General features: G+C 44.0%; 4 protein-coding genes across 4 annotated transcripts; 2 read left to right on the top strand and 2 right to left on the bottom strand.

The window, feature by feature from the left end:
* Positions 1–381: 381 nt before the first annotated feature.
* On the top strand, positions 382–6,386 carry SARC_03712 (hypothetical protein; the record flags this gene model as incomplete). Its single annotated transcript, XM_014302477.1, has 8 exons — positions 382–392; positions 477–1,086; positions 1,754–1,888; positions 2,769–2,885; positions 3,682–3,855; positions 4,315–4,571; positions 5,070–5,211; positions 5,845–6,386. 8 exons carry the CDS (start codon positions 382–384, stop codon positions 6,340–6,342), a joined length of 1,944 nt encoding a protein of 647 aa, XP_014157952.1. The 3' UTR covers positions 6,343–6,386.
* A 1,293-nt stretch (positions 6,387–7,679) lies between these two features.
* SARC_03713 (hypothetical protein) lies at positions 7,680–8,728 on the bottom strand (the record flags this gene model as incomplete). The annotated part of the gene is made up of 3 exons (XM_014302478.1): positions 7,680–7,743; positions 7,929–8,387; positions 8,667–8,728. 3 exons carry the CDS (start codon positions 8,726–8,728, stop codon positions 7,680–7,682), a joined length of 585 nt encoding a protein of 194 aa, XP_014157953.1.
* Positions 8,729–8,881: 153 nt separating this feature from the next.
* Positions 8,882–9,202, bottom strand: SARC_03714 (hypothetical protein; the record flags this gene model as incomplete). The annotated part of the gene is made up of 1 exon (XM_014302479.1): positions 8,882–9,202. One exon carries the CDS (start codon positions 9,200–9,202, stop codon positions 8,882–8,884), a length of 321 nt encoding a protein of 106 aa, XP_014157954.1.
* Positions 9,203–9,603: 401 nt separating this feature from the next.
* On the top strand, positions 9,604–10,074 carry SARC_03715 (hypothetical protein; the record flags this gene model as incomplete). The annotated part of the gene is made up of 2 exons (XM_014302480.1): positions 9,604–9,658; positions 9,743–10,074. 2 exons carry the CDS (start codon positions 9,604–9,606, stop codon positions 10,072–10,074), a joined length of 387 nt encoding a protein of 128 aa, XP_014157955.1.
* Positions 10,075–15,366: the final 5,292 nt, after the last annotated feature.

Below are 15,366 nucleotides of genomic sequence, written 5' to 3' on the forward strand. Positions count from 1 at the left end.
TATATATATATATATATATATATATATATATATATATATATATATATATATATATATATATATATATCCATATATATATATATCCATATATATTTATATGTATGTATATGTATACATGTATATGTGTATGTATACATGTATATGTGTACATGTATATGTATATGTGTATGTATATATGAAAGTATGTGTGTGTGTGTGTGTTTATTTGTTTGTTTGTTTGTTTGTTTATTTGCCTGTTTTTTTGTTTGTTTGTTTGTTTGTTGGAGTGAGCGAGTGAGTGTGTGTGTGTGTGTGTATGTATAAGTATGTATGTATATATATATATATACGAGTTATTGTGTGTATATGCATGCACACATACATACACAAATATACACGTATATGCCTCATCTGTATATTCTCACCTACGTTTACCTATACACGCTCATTCTACATATATATATATATCTATATACAGACCCCTCCACTCAACTTAGCCGCAACATCCACGAGCTATCTGGCGAGTATCCTGAAGCACGAGAGTTAGTACAACGACTCGAACAACTGCAATTAGACGTGCAACGTATTACCCAGCATGTGCGAAAAACAGGACAATACCCGGATTTAGGTGCACACACCGGGCCGAGAAAGCCCCGAGAAAGCGAAGTGCACCTGTACACCCACCATACACCCCACCCGAAAGAAAGACCTGCAGCCACATCCACCTCCGCAGTGTTCCTATCACCCACACACACCGACACCGACACACTCAGAGACCAATCCCACACCCCCTCTCACACCCGCGCCCACTCCTACCCGCCGGGCTCGCGCGAGCGTGAGGAAATAGCGCTTATTCCGTCACCCGCGCGGAATAAGCTGGTGGTGCGGGCGCACTCGCAGGCCCACGCCCAGATGCTCGAGGATGCGACGGAAGGGGATATACGCGATGTGTTGGGTGATGCGGTGACGAGCATTGCACACACCTTGGGCCTGTGTAAGGCAGTCGAAGGGGCTGTGCGTGCGGCCGAGGACAGGCACACGGTGGCCCCCAATGGTCGACCTCCGTTCTCACACGCACGCTTGGCGTTGGTCATGCAGGCTTTGGAGGTATGTGAGGGTGTGGGTGTTTGTGCGTAGGTGTGGGTGTATGTGCGTAGGTGCGTAGGTGTGGGTGTATGTGCGTAGGTGTGGGTGTATGTGCGTAGGTGGGTGGGTGTGGGTGTATGTGCATAGGTGGGTGGGTGTAGTTGTATGTGCGTAGGTGGGTGGGTGTGGGTGTATGTGCGTAGGTGGGTAGGTGTGGATGGGTGTGTTCGTACTGGTGTCTGTGCTCATGGATGTGTGTTGTACAGGGTTGTTGGAGATAGCTGAAGGGGTAGTGCGTGCTTCAGTGAGCAGGGCGACGGTGAGTGTGTTCACATGATGGCCTGGATCAACCTAATAAGTGAAACCATAATAAACAGAAGAAGAATTTGTTTTGAAGATATTTATTGTATATTCACTTACTTACTCTCGTGTGTATGCAGCTATTTACTTAGACTATTTGACCTTGAAGCCGACACTTGCACGCATACCTGTATGTGTATGTGTATTTGTTTTTGTATGTATATATATATATGTATAGGTATACATATATATGAATATGTATATGAACATGTATAAGTACCAATATATATATGTATATGTATGTATATATATATATATATATATATATGTAAGTTAAATGGTATTACTGTCTGATTCACTTTATATAATCTTAACGCGTACCTTTCAGGAGCTGGAGGGTTCCGTGACAGATGCGTTGACGATGTTTGACCAAGTGCTCAAGCGGACGCGAGCCGAAGTTCGGGACACTGTCACTGACGTCAGACTCTCCGATGCTCAGGAAGTGCAGCGCCTGCAAGACGAGGTATGTACTTTCCTTAGCAACCCACAACATACATCCTTCCTACTGATGTATATAGCCATAGTTATATCCTCAAACACTAAGCGCCTACTATAATCCCAGCGCATGTTTGTACGCTGTTAATAAGACACCAAGCAAAACTCGCATTCGCGATGCGACCCTGGCCTGGTGTGTTCTCAGACATAGGACACTATCTGGTTACAAACGTTGAGACCCTTCAGTATAGTGGACATCAAATGGTATACTGGTAGCAGCGAGCGGACAGTAAGATAGACTATCACTTCCGCTTGCGATTCAAACCGTATACGTTTACCGCATTCAGCCAAGTCACTCGATGGTATAATCAGAACGCGCTGACCAATACCCGTACTCGTAAATGCGTTGAGCATAAGGCATTACGTTGAGTACTGATGTGTGCCTCGTTTGGGCTAAGGATAGCGCACATTTGCATGCTATTATACGACACTATCAACTTTATACCACACTATCAACTTTATACCACACTATCAACTAATCAGAATTAACGTGCTATCACTCTGCGAGATTATCAACCTGCTCTGAAGATATATGAATGTATAGGTACCGTGTCTTGTTATAAGATACCTGAGCTTGCACTTCCTTGTGAGACCTTTATTGATTGTGCAACTACCGAATGACTGAGCATTTCGAATAGATCCTTAGTAACGCTGCTTCTCTCCCTGCACGCATACAGACAGACATCCTCATGCAAGTTTATATTATATATAGATATAGATATGTATATGTATGTATATATATATATATATATATATATATATATATATATATATATTATATTATATTAAATAAAAAAAAAATATATATATTATGCATATGCACATACATATACATCGCTTACACACAGAACGTCATCCTTAACCAAGAGATGCGTCGACTGGCGGATCTTGAAACGCAGTGCAACGATAAACTGCGAGTGATGGAAAACAAGGCTAAAGTCTTCAAGAAGAGATGTACGAAGAAGGTACAAGCATTGGGTTCGTATAGTCGTGTGTAGTGAAGAGTATGAAGAAGGTACATGCATTGGGTTCGTATAGTGATATGGTTGTAGTGAAGAGTATGAAGATGGTACATCCATTGAATTCGTATAGTCATATGTGTGTAGTGAAGAGCATGAAGAAGGTACATGCGTTGGGTTCGTATAGTCATATGTGTGTAGTGAAGAGTATGAAGAAGGTACATGCGTTGGGTTCGTATAGTCATATGTGTGTATTGAAGAGTATGAAGAAGGTACATGCATTGGGTTCGTTTAGTCATATGTGTGGAATGAGGAGTATGAAAAAGGTACATGCATTGGGTTCGTATAGAAACATATTTATGTCGTGAAGAGTATGGAGAAGGTACGTGCATTGGGTTCTTATTTTGTCATGTGTGTGATGTGAGAGTATGAAGAAAGCGCGTGTATTGGGTTTCTTATGTAGATATATGTATGTAGTTAATGTACGAAGAAGGTACGTGTATGGTATAGTGTATTGTAGTCATATGTGTAGTAGTGGGCAATGTAATGAGGATGTTAGAGTAGAGGCGTGCTCGGATTCATCTGTGGGCTCTGCTGGTTTGGTTGATACCCAGAACACTTAGCTGTGCATTGCGCCACAGAGTGAACCCGTATTTAGTACTCTTGGTTACCGTGACTCTCATACGTGTATTTAAGTATAGATGTATATATATATATATATATATATATATATATGCGCATACATACATGCATGTCTAAATACATACTCATATACCCCTATTTGTATGCATTCATATCGCAGCTTGAGGATGAACATGTACGCGCGAAAGAGGACAGACGTGATCTTGAAAAGACGCGGGCGTCGCTCAATGACCACGTGCGCATTCTGCACGAAGAGAGAGAGACGTGGCTCAAAGAAAGACTGCACCTGCAGCAGATTACACACGACCAGCAACAAATCACACGCACGCTCAAGGTATGTTAGATAGGAAAGAACGCCCCTCAGAATGGGTACACAACTTGCCATTAAGATAGCGTGTGTTGTATGTGATATATGCCTGTGTATATGTGCAGGTATGTATGGATGTGTGTGTTGGTATAACTCTCTGGGAGTGGTGTGTGATATTGTCCGTTTCGCGGTTAGAGTGTTCTGTCAACCACGTGCGCATTCTGCAACAGGAGAGGGTGAGACTCTATACAATCAACCTTTACACTCCCCTGAATGATAGAATTGTACGTATACATATATCTGTACATATACTCTCACTCGCCCTTTCACTTGTCCTTTCACGCATACCTACTCTTCTACCTAAACTCATCGCTACACTAAGCCGTTGTCTTCAGCCTATACTTTTATTTACCCCCAATCATTGGTCCTTCAGTCTTAACTCAACACCACAATCGACTTAACCCAACACTACACCCGCTCACACAGGGGAGACTGCGTCGGCAAAAGGCTCTGTACGAAGCCAAAAGCGCACAACTGGCCAATGCTCTCAAACAACGAGGTACCGCCTTGGTATCACTGTCCACACGGTTGAACACTATGAAGGAACACGCCAATCAGATCACGGGAGACGCGTCGTTTAAACAACTGTCCAATCAGATGGCTAAGAAGTTAAAAGCGCTTACCTTCCAGAAGGACTTCCTGGCCGTCACCAGCGCGCAAACCCTGGGTTCAATGTATATCAGGTGCGTCGATATAGCGTTTGTGGGAGCGCTGTCAGATCCACTGATGCTTGTATAAACCTCTGTTTGTATCCAAATGTGTACGTATGTATGCCCGTTTGCGGTACATCTGCAGGTAGAGCTATGAATGCATGCACGTTTGCAGACGAGGATGCAGTGCATCTGTGAGAGTGAGCCCAGTGCTGCTACACATTCTGCAACACAACTACTACGTCTCCACAGCCAACCGATTAAGGACAGGTTTCGTTTAGAACAACGAGGTTTACTTCTGCACAGATCGTTCCTGCGAGGAAGACTAAGCCCGTCCACGCGTCTGTGCTGTTATATTTATAATTGTATATATATGAATATGTATTTATGTATGGATACGTATCCGTATCCGTATGTTTGTACATACATTGGCTTATGCATATGCTTATATATATATATATATATATATATATGTATATGTATATAACTCCATCAACTCACGCATGGCTGTTTCACTTGCATCCTACACAGACCGTTCTTACGACAGACAGCGCGTGGGCGTTGGAGACGAGTGTTGGCTGTGGTGGTCGCAGCAGTGCGGTTCAAAAGAGCTGGAGTGCTCAAACGGGCCGAAGTGGCGCACAGCATTGCCTGGCAGGAGAAGACAGCTGAGGTACTTCTGCGTGATGTTGACTTCCGTTTAAGTTTGGGTTGGCAGCTGTAGTACCTCTCATGTATTAGTAGTTTGTACGCATGGAGTATGAATGTCTGTAGTGTTAGCCCTGGCTGTTTACAGTTGTGTCCGTGTGTGTGTGTGTTGTGATAGTTGCAACAGTGTGGGCTTGTTTGGCCAGAGTACTCAAATGTCTGGAGGCACTGAACTTTTATTGTCTTTTACAATTGGAATGCGGCTGGGATACTGCTTCAACACGTGCACAATTTTCATGATTTTTTATGGATATATGTATGCATGTTCACACATAATGCTGGCGCTGTCGATAACGCATACTGATTGCTTCTGCAATATATGCTTGTCCTGTGTATTAGTGCATGTTCGCTTGCTCTGAAAACGGTCTTGTAAATAGTTAACGGTTGGTTGTGTATTTCCTTCGGAGAACCTTGTTAGGCATCACAAGCCACGGGGTTTGAATCACTCCGCTGTCAGCATATGACCAACATAATCGAGCGTATATATAGAGTACTTAGTGTTATGACCTGCGTGCACTTTCTCACTTTACCAATTGAAAAGTTCTTGGTGTATCTATTGACCGGCTTGCACTTCCTCATGTGACCAATAAACACACAGCTATTCGACGGACTGCGGGACGTTCTCAGCAACACGGTGAGCCTGGTGTCGGCTGTGCAAACAGAGCTAGACGTATCGGTACTAAGGACCACTGCCGATAATCTTATCGAACTCGATGCCAATGCCACAGACACCTCACAATATGGGTCGCCTCTGATGCCGTCTAGTGGCCACACGGGAGGGAATACCATGCATCTGAATAGCCATAGTGCCAAGAGTGGTAGTGCGATGTATGAGAGTGTGCATATTAACGGGAATACAACACGTTCAAAGGGACATAGGGGTGTTAATCTGCTGTACGCGGACGGCCCCAAGAGTGCGAATATGGGCAGATATAACGAGTACGATGAGAATGGTGCGCGTGTGCGCAGTGGCAGCTACGCCGCGGAGGACTATGGGAGTCGTGGGAGGGTAGGCCGAAGGAGTGCTAAATCACCGGCTAGCGATATTGAACAGGAGAGGGTCATGTTGTCGCTCTCAGAACTGGACATGAGGTAGTGCCGGCAATCAGTCGCCGCTAAATTAATAAATATGAATAGGAGCTAAACTATTGGACACGCATCTGTGAAGGTGTGCGCTCGTTTTGCTGTTCAAATAGTGTGACCTTTGAACAAACTTGGGAGATATGGGTACGTAAGTATTCAAAATTCCTGCCGCCCAAAGCGTGTAATACCTTTTAAAAGAACAGAAATGGTCTGCTGACAGTTTTAGATAGCGACACCGACAAGACCCCTTTTTCATAAATATTTTTATTTTTATTGATTTGGGGGGTTTTTTTATTAATAATATTCCCCCAGAATTCATCTCAAAACTTTAAATAAAATGCTGCCTGGTAAAGGGGCCAATGAGCATTCCTAGTTCTAAATAGATATAAATACCTTCTTTTTTTTTATCGATTACGAGATACTGTGCAGTGGCGTAAGATCGTTTAATTCTGTAAAATGTTATCTCATGGATGTTCTTCTTGTAAAAACATTCGATAGAGTTGGTTTGATTGCCATAATTTTGTTTTGTCATACTTCATATTCTGGCGGTTAGGGTCCCGATTGAGATTGCCGGTACAATTCGAATTAGAACTGTTGTCACGGTTTTCCGGTGTCAAGGGCAAATATAAACGTTGGACAAACCGGCTTGTTCGAAAACCTTGATTTCTTCCGCTGCCATTTTGGCTACCCTGTATTGCGATTTTGACTGGCAACTTTGAATTATTTATACATCGTTTGTACTCATAATTATCTGACTATACTCTGATCAATATTAGGATTGAAGGTAGATTGAAGAGACTGAGAACTTGCGACCTAGTCGGTAGTGCTTGAGGAATTAGCGATACTGGCGAAGCCAATGGTCGTTTTAATGCCTTTGCTTCACTAGTTGTGGACACGACTGAGGTTAATTATCCCTTGAACCTTTATGTTGGTCGACGCTTGTGAGTCGAAGTTTTTAGCCAGTATTTTACCCTCATCAAAATCCTAACGGTGCCTTGATTAGGATAAAACAGTTTAATATTAACACTTAATAGGGCACTGGATTTTCATATGGTCATTTTTATATACCGATTTTATGCCGTCAAATGGAGCAAGGAGTCCTGTCGAATGCCAACGTTAAAGAAGAACACTACAAGAGCCCGTTCTTGAACCGGTACAATTGGACAAAACTCCATGAGTGCTACTGTACTTGCCAGTATGCACGTGACTTTCGAGCTTGTAGTATGGCCGAGCGTAGCCGAGCGGTATCCCTGTATGGCTTGTGCTGTGGGAATAACCACGAGCTGGTTGTCGTTCGTACGTGTGAGATTTAAGAGGGCTGTACATTGCTTCACTGCTTGACAAAGAATCTTACTGTCTCTGGTCGACATCAGTGGGGCCTTGGATGCCATTCAGCAAAGAAGCCCAGGAGTTGCTGTGGAGATTGAGTGGGTTCAAGTAATTTTAGCCTTAAAAATCTGCGTACCGCTGATACAGATGTATCAACGTTTGATAATGTCGAGCGGTCGTGCCACCGATGTCACCGGATCCCAATCGAGCTTCTGTGACCGAAAGATCTATGCGGAATAGATCTTGGGGTTGTAAAGGACCGCGGCATACCTCCATGCAGGGCGTGCCTCGCTGAGTGCTGTGGCAATAGATGTCGGATATGTATTGCCCCGAGAGGGAGAATTTCCATATCCTCGGCGTGTGACATCAAATTGCACCACCAGATTGCTGAGTGCCATATTGGCACAATTACTACTGCCTTGGTCAGTTGTGCATCCAATCTTTCTAATGTCTGTCCCACTAGTGGCTCTGGTGGGGTCGTTAAGTAACATTCCTTGTCCCAGCCGCGGTGAAATGCATGCTGGTTCAAAATGTTGGAGTGGAATGCCAGGTTGGAGTACTACTCTCGGGGAAACAGTTCTGTTGTTACTCCCCATTTTTGATATAGATGGAGTAAATTTCTGCTCCGAACCGTCCACATGCAATGGCCCAGGGTCTTTTTCCGGGATAGTAGATCTGCGTGTCGATTCAACGGACCTGACAGATATGCCAGAGCCACTGGCCACCCCACTTTGTGTATGTGACAAAAGTAAGTGAAGGTCTTTGTGGTCGTAATACCCATATAGGAGGATAAACCCTAGTTTAACCGGAATTATCAGATCCTATATTTATCAGATCATAGGAACTGATAAACTTAGTTTATAGTTATCGGATCTTAGAATCTGATAAACCTAGTTTGTATTCAAGTCTGAATATATGACTCATAGAGTCCTAGTTATTGTTCAATAATCTAATAAAGACGCAACGTCTCCCTGACTACTCAGGGAGAACGTTCAGATATAGACTTACTACATCTTCAGCTGCTGAGTCATGCGTGGCGACCGTGATTGGCGTTTGTGTAAGGCGTGCATTGCTGAAGAACTGTCTGTTATAAACATCACTGGTGCTGCCGGCGGAATTATCGATTGTAGATGCCAGTGCTTTCTTGCTTCCAGAAGTACTCGATTCTCCAGCAAAGCGATTGGATTATCGTGGTATTTTGTTATCCACTCTCTCTGTCACTCCTATGTCTTCTCCGTCGCTAGATGATGAAGAACAGTTCCGAACTCGTTTAGGCAACTGTCGGTAGTGAGCTCCCATTGGTCTTGGGGATCCAAACTTCCCAGCATAATCGTCGCAGTACTTGCATGAGCAGATTGAAGTACCACGGGCTGAAGAATGCTCCCATTGGTAGGGCTAGATAACACCATAGCTTCCCAGTGTAGTCGTAGAACTGCCAATCTAGCGAATTCGACTTGCAGAGCATAGAAGCTATCTTTGATATCCCCTGACATCATGCAATCCCCCCTGCGTGCCACTAAGTGGATCCGATCGAGCCCCTCCATTCGGAGTTTCGGGTTTCGGCTTCTTCAGAATGAAGAACGAGTTGTGTACGAGACCGCGGCCGATCTCCTCTGGTCGTGCTAGTCGTATCACTTCTTCTGAGGCTGTTCTCGTGAGCCATGTCTGTATTGGTCTTGGGGATCCAAACTTCCCAGCATAATCGTCGCAGTACTTGCATGAGCAGATTGAAGTACCACGGGCTGAAGAATGCTCCCATTGGTAGGGCTAGATAACACCATAGCTTCCCAGTGTTGTCGTAGAACTGCCAATATAGCGTATTCGACTTGCAGAGCATAGAAACTATTCTTGATATCCCCTGACATCATGCAATCCCCCCTGCGTGCCACTAAGTGGATCCGATCGAGCCCCTCCATTCGGAGTTTCGGGGTTCGGCTTCTTCAGAATGAAGAACGAGTTGTGTATGAGACCGCGGCCGATCTCCTCTGGTCGCGCTAGTCGTATCACTTCTTCTGAGGCTGTTCTCGTGAGCCATGTCTGTATTTGTTCGTTGTTGACTTCCAAATTCGGGATGTAACGCACAGCGGTAGCAACTCTCGTCGAGAACAAGCACCGCGCAGCTCATGGCATAACCGGCGCTTGCGCCGAGGTATTTGAGGCCGTACTGCAAAAGAAGCAAGATTTTACCCTTAACAAGGGTACTTCCAATACCAATCGTCAACTCGACACTAAGCGTGATTCTAGTTCAGATAAGCCAGCGTCTCGCCAATCCAACACTACCAACGGAGATCGCAGCCGGGGAAGAGGTAGTGGAGGTAGAGGTGGAGGACGCAACGACACGAACAAGGGCATTTCCAGTCCATTCAAACCCAATAAGAATCCGTTTAAGAAAAAGAACGTTTATTTCTGTAATTGACAGCACAGCATCTGTAGATGACTATTAGGAATCCCCGAGCAATTACGTCACCTACACAATAGAAGTACCAAACACAATAATTGTCAGAAGTCTGTCTAGCCCCACCTATTGAACAGCAGCCTCTACCTCCCGTATTTGAGTCCGTCAGGGCAAAGCTATCCGCCTGGCGGGGCGCAGGCACCCCTCGCAAGGTTGTACAATGAATCCATTATGGAGTTCCAATCCCGTGGGAGCCAAGTGGGCCGCCTTAAACGAACAAACAGGAACGTTTCATCGACATCACGAGATGGATTACGCGTTCACGATAAAGGAATTCGCCAGACAAGAGGCGAAGGGCTATATGCGTCAAATCACCACAGATCGTGCTTTTTTGCGTACACGACAGTTTCACAATGTGGAAGTCAGAGGACCGAGCTCGCGTAATAATCATCGACTCCCAAATTGGACTACTCTGGATTACTCGCCACAACAGCCAGACCAACCGACCACATACTGACCACGGATTTCCGGGATGGTTTCTTCGCCCTCAAAGTCCGCGATCCCATATGGTGGTAAATTCGCAGCTCAACAGGTCAACTATACGACTATCTAGCCCTGTCCATGAGGGCAACATTCAGCCCATATTGTTTGAACTGCCTGATGGATGTGTTCAGGAGGCTAGTACGAGACAAGGGTATCAGAATAATTCTTTATACCGACGGCCTAATGCTGTTGAGCCCGGAGCCACTGATCATAATTTATCGTAATTTCATCTATTCCATGGTACTCCTCCTCGGATTACGCATAGCTTGGAAAAAATCCACTTATTTCGCCCAGTGAGGATAGTCAACCACCTAGGCGTAAATATCGACCTCAATCACGACCAATTTTGCTTATTGCAAGCTTTCACTCGCAAGCTAGCGATTGCTTCATCGACAACCCAGACGAGGATCCTAAGCAACCAGCGCTGGGTAGGATTGAAGCAATGGCAACGGTATCTGGCTCTGGTGCAGTGGACAACCTTCGTCGTACCAACAGCGTGCCCCTACATAAGGCCAAAAACACAACAGAAGCACGGCAACACAACCCATGGCATGCGAAAGTTCGTCTGTCAGGATCGGCCTTCAAGAAACTAGATAGGTTAGTTTATGCGCTCACAAATCACGAGCCACGACAGATATTTTTACCAAATCCACGCAATCACTCCTTGACGATGGACTCCTCGAAAGTGGGAGGCGGGGGTACGCTCACAATCTATAATCAGACGCGGACACACGCTTCGCGGGAATCTCCCTCGAAAGCGGAGTGGCCAATTGCAGTCTTGGAACTACGAGCGATCATTCGTTGTCTCCTACATTTTTGGAATCGGCAGCAATATCTGCACCATCAGCAATCATTACTGGTGCTGGCCTACTCAACAACAGTACTGGCAGCATTGCGACGCCGACAGTCGCGCAACTACCTCATGAATCAAGAATTATTGACTCTTGTATCAATAATTCATCGCCTGCAAGCCAAGTGGCCAACGGCGATCGCTTGTCTTCCCGGACAGTACAGCTGGAATCATGTTCCGGAAAGCTACTACAGTACAGCTGGACGCTGAACGCCGAAGTTGCTCATCGCCTTTACTCGGAGTGGGCACTGACCTTGAAGGAACAACCCAAGAATTTATTTTCGAACGACTATTGCAATCAGCTTGCACACCAGGGCGCGATGGCAATAGTACATGCTTATCACCATCGAATTAAACACCACCCAAACCGATGGTAGCTCAGGTACTGCAACAACTCCGGGTACAACCCTCCCAAGCAATTTTAATTGCGCTCTTATGGATGAAAGCACCATGGTAGCCGGACCTACGAAACATGGCAGTCCGTTTACTTCTACTTCTACCAGGCGACGTGCACTACCCAGCAAGCACAGCACGCCGACTGGGCGTCCAGCAGCCACCTTGGCAATACGTCGCCGCACTAATCGACCCACAAAGTTAGGCAGCTTCAATATCTCAACATATATCATAATTGGTTCACAGTCGGTGGTATTACAGGTGGGACTGCTCGACAATACACTACAGAGGGAAATCGTTTCCGAAGAATCGCACCACTGATTGGCCTCTCCCGTGATAATCCACCCACAACACGAGACTCTGCTATTCGCTATTTAATCTACTTGATGTGCGAGCAAAATATGAAACCTTTACAGACTCACACGGTTAGTACTGCCATGATAAAATGGAGCAACGTGCCTCGTTCACAATCGGTACAGCCGAATGAGATGACCACCGGCGTTCGGGGAGAGTTGAAGACGGCTTATAAGTCTAATTTTATCCTCGACGGTCGTGCCACATCTATGAATGAACCATCACTCGTTTACGCCGCTTGGGTGTCGGCTGTCTTTGAGTTTTCAGATATATCTGTACTCTGGCGCGCTCTCAAAGTTTTTTCTTCCTTGACGGTATCAGAATTGCTTCCATGAATAATTTCAGCCCAATTTAAATTGTTTTCAGTGACACCGACAGTACGATGTTTACCACCTTCGTGGGTCGCAAACGTCACAACCGCAGCACAAACACTTTTGCTATACACGCACGGCCGATTCACCCGAAGGTATTTGTTTTTCTAAAGGCACACCTCCACCAGGCACTACGTTTCCTCGGACAACAATACTTTCGTTGCAACATTCTGTCAACAGTGGATACGGATGAGATTGACGATATCGAAACCTCCAGCACACAACGAACTCAATTCTGGGCTGAGATGAAGCACCAGTTTGTAGCCGCGGGTATTCCGCAAACGATGATTACACCACTGGCGTCACACTCTTCCCGTAGAGGTTTTGTAGCTAGCACCTTGGCAATTAACACGCCGCACAGCATTATCAGTGCCATTTTGGGTATCACGCAGGGATCCGTGAAATCCTACGTCAGGGCAATAATCTTTACTCTACACGACAGCTTCTTCAATGGGAACCTGTCGGTGGCTGAATGTACAACAACATAAATGACACAATTTTTACTATTTATGTTTGAGTCATCATGTTTTCTGGAATGACTTGATTTCTGTCATTCCAGTCACATGGCTCCTTTGACCTTTTCTACCACAAGGGTATAAAAGGGAAGAACAGACGATACTTGGTCTCATCTGTTCTCCCCACGTCCCACACCTCACAAGGGCAGTCGACACTATTTGACATGAGTCGATAGACCAGACTTCACTCGTACTTGCACACAACACTACGTCTTCTTAATCTATATAGAACAAGTACTCACTCACAGTAATTCAACTAGCATTCTGCAAAAATATTTCTGGATAGTTATAAATTCACCACCCAGTGTGTGATACTTTGTCCGATACACAGTGCGATCCGTAGTCGCATTGTCGTATCGTAAAGTCTAATAAAACATTAAACAACATAAATGTAACATTATTATATGATAGAGGAAATCAACTTACAATACTAGTTTTGCTGCCAATGATTATTTTAAGTACGGTATGAACATAGCCTTGTGGTTTGATTAGGACATATTATAGCAAGAAAAGTGGGTTTACTTTTTCCTTTCTTGAAAATTATATGTACAACAATATACCGCCGTGTTTTGTGGGAACAGAACGTCACTGATGAGTTCATACTACAGATGACTACACAATAAATACACCGAGTTGTGATTGGAACTGTGATTGTATGCAAATGCTTTGTGTTACTTCCGTAATGCTTAAGTGTCGACAGCTCTATTGATAGTTGGTCACATAAAACGCAACTTCATCGCCGAGAATGTGAAGATATGTTTGTTCGTGACTCGAGTTCAAATAGCGAATTTATATTCTGTTGTAATGTTTTAAACGTTGACTGGGCAAAATTGTGATTTCACTATTTGGCAAATTCGTCACTTTTCTTTGAGTTTATATCCCCATGTAAATAAGAAAACGGCGGATACGGTCCATGCGGAAGGTGACATCTACTGCCGATTATGCTGTCAGAAGACGAGTTTAGTGTTTTCTGAGCCTAGCCGTTCTCTTAGTACGTCCGCTCGTTTTCCGCTCAAGTCTGTAATAAAACAATAATTAAGTGTATGAATTAACGATGTGGTTGGAGCGTGTGGCCAGTCTGGAAGTTTTACATAATAATTGTAAATGCTGTACTGTGGCTTGTATGACTGTGGGAGGAATATGGCAAGAATGCAATTTGGTTTTATTATTTCTCCCTACCCTTGGGTTGCGACATCAACATGCAGCAAAATGTAAATATAAATGACGATGGCATGGTTTCTATCGCTGAATGTGGTGTTGGGAGGTTTGGAGTCTTGGATCGTAACTGATCTACATTTTTGCTGCATGGTGATATCGTAACCCAAGGGCAAGGATCAGTACCATCGATAGGATTTACGATTTAAAATTTAATTTAGTTCGAGTAATATCATCACAGATTTATAGGCGAGGTTACTGGACTGAAAGCACGTGTCCCTCGCGCATTGGAAGCCACTCATCGATGCTGCTGAGCTACTGGCACAAAAGTTCAAATTAAAAACCTTTGCTGATATATACATTAATGAGAGATAGCAACAAAATCATATGCCTGGTGATCGATCACAATGTTTCGGAGAGTTCCGGTTTGAGAGTTGTCGCGGTCGAAGGTTTCAACAAGGGACGCAGACTTTGATGAGGGGCTAGTCTCGACAATATGTTATCATGTCTAACAACTATCTGTTGCAATGAGATTCGACGCCCCGCGACAGCAGAAAGTGGAACGACGCCATTTTAAAACTAGTGTGAGCAAAAATTTGAGAGGAGGCACGACGTTATCTAAGGGTATTGCAGTACACTACAAACCTAAAAAGTTGAAGGTGAAGAACTCATCAGACTAATTCTTAAACCCCGAATAATCATGAGCATGCCAAATTACAGAAACGTGAAAACAAACCATTCAATACAAAACGACGTATGAACCATAGTAAAGCTTACAGGCTAGCGGAACTCACTTAAACATCTATTGAGGTTGTATATCAGGAACAGGGAACGTGCCTAAAAGAATGATATATATATATATATATATATATATATATATATATATATATATATATATATATATATACATACATACATACATACATACATACATACATACATACATACATACATACATACATACATACATACATACATACATACATACTTACATACTTACATACATACATACATACATACATACATATATACATACATACAGTACATACATACATACATAATACACACACACATACATACATATACACGATACATACATACAACGATACATACGATACGATTACATACGATA

The sequence above is a fragment of the Sphaeroforma arctica genome, assembly GCF_001186125.1.
Source record: "Sphaeroforma arctica JP610 unplaced genomic scaffold supercont1.195, whole genome shotgun sequence".
NCBI classification, from domain to species: domain Eukaryota; class Ichthyosporea; order Ichthyophonida; genus Sphaeroforma; species Sphaeroforma arctica.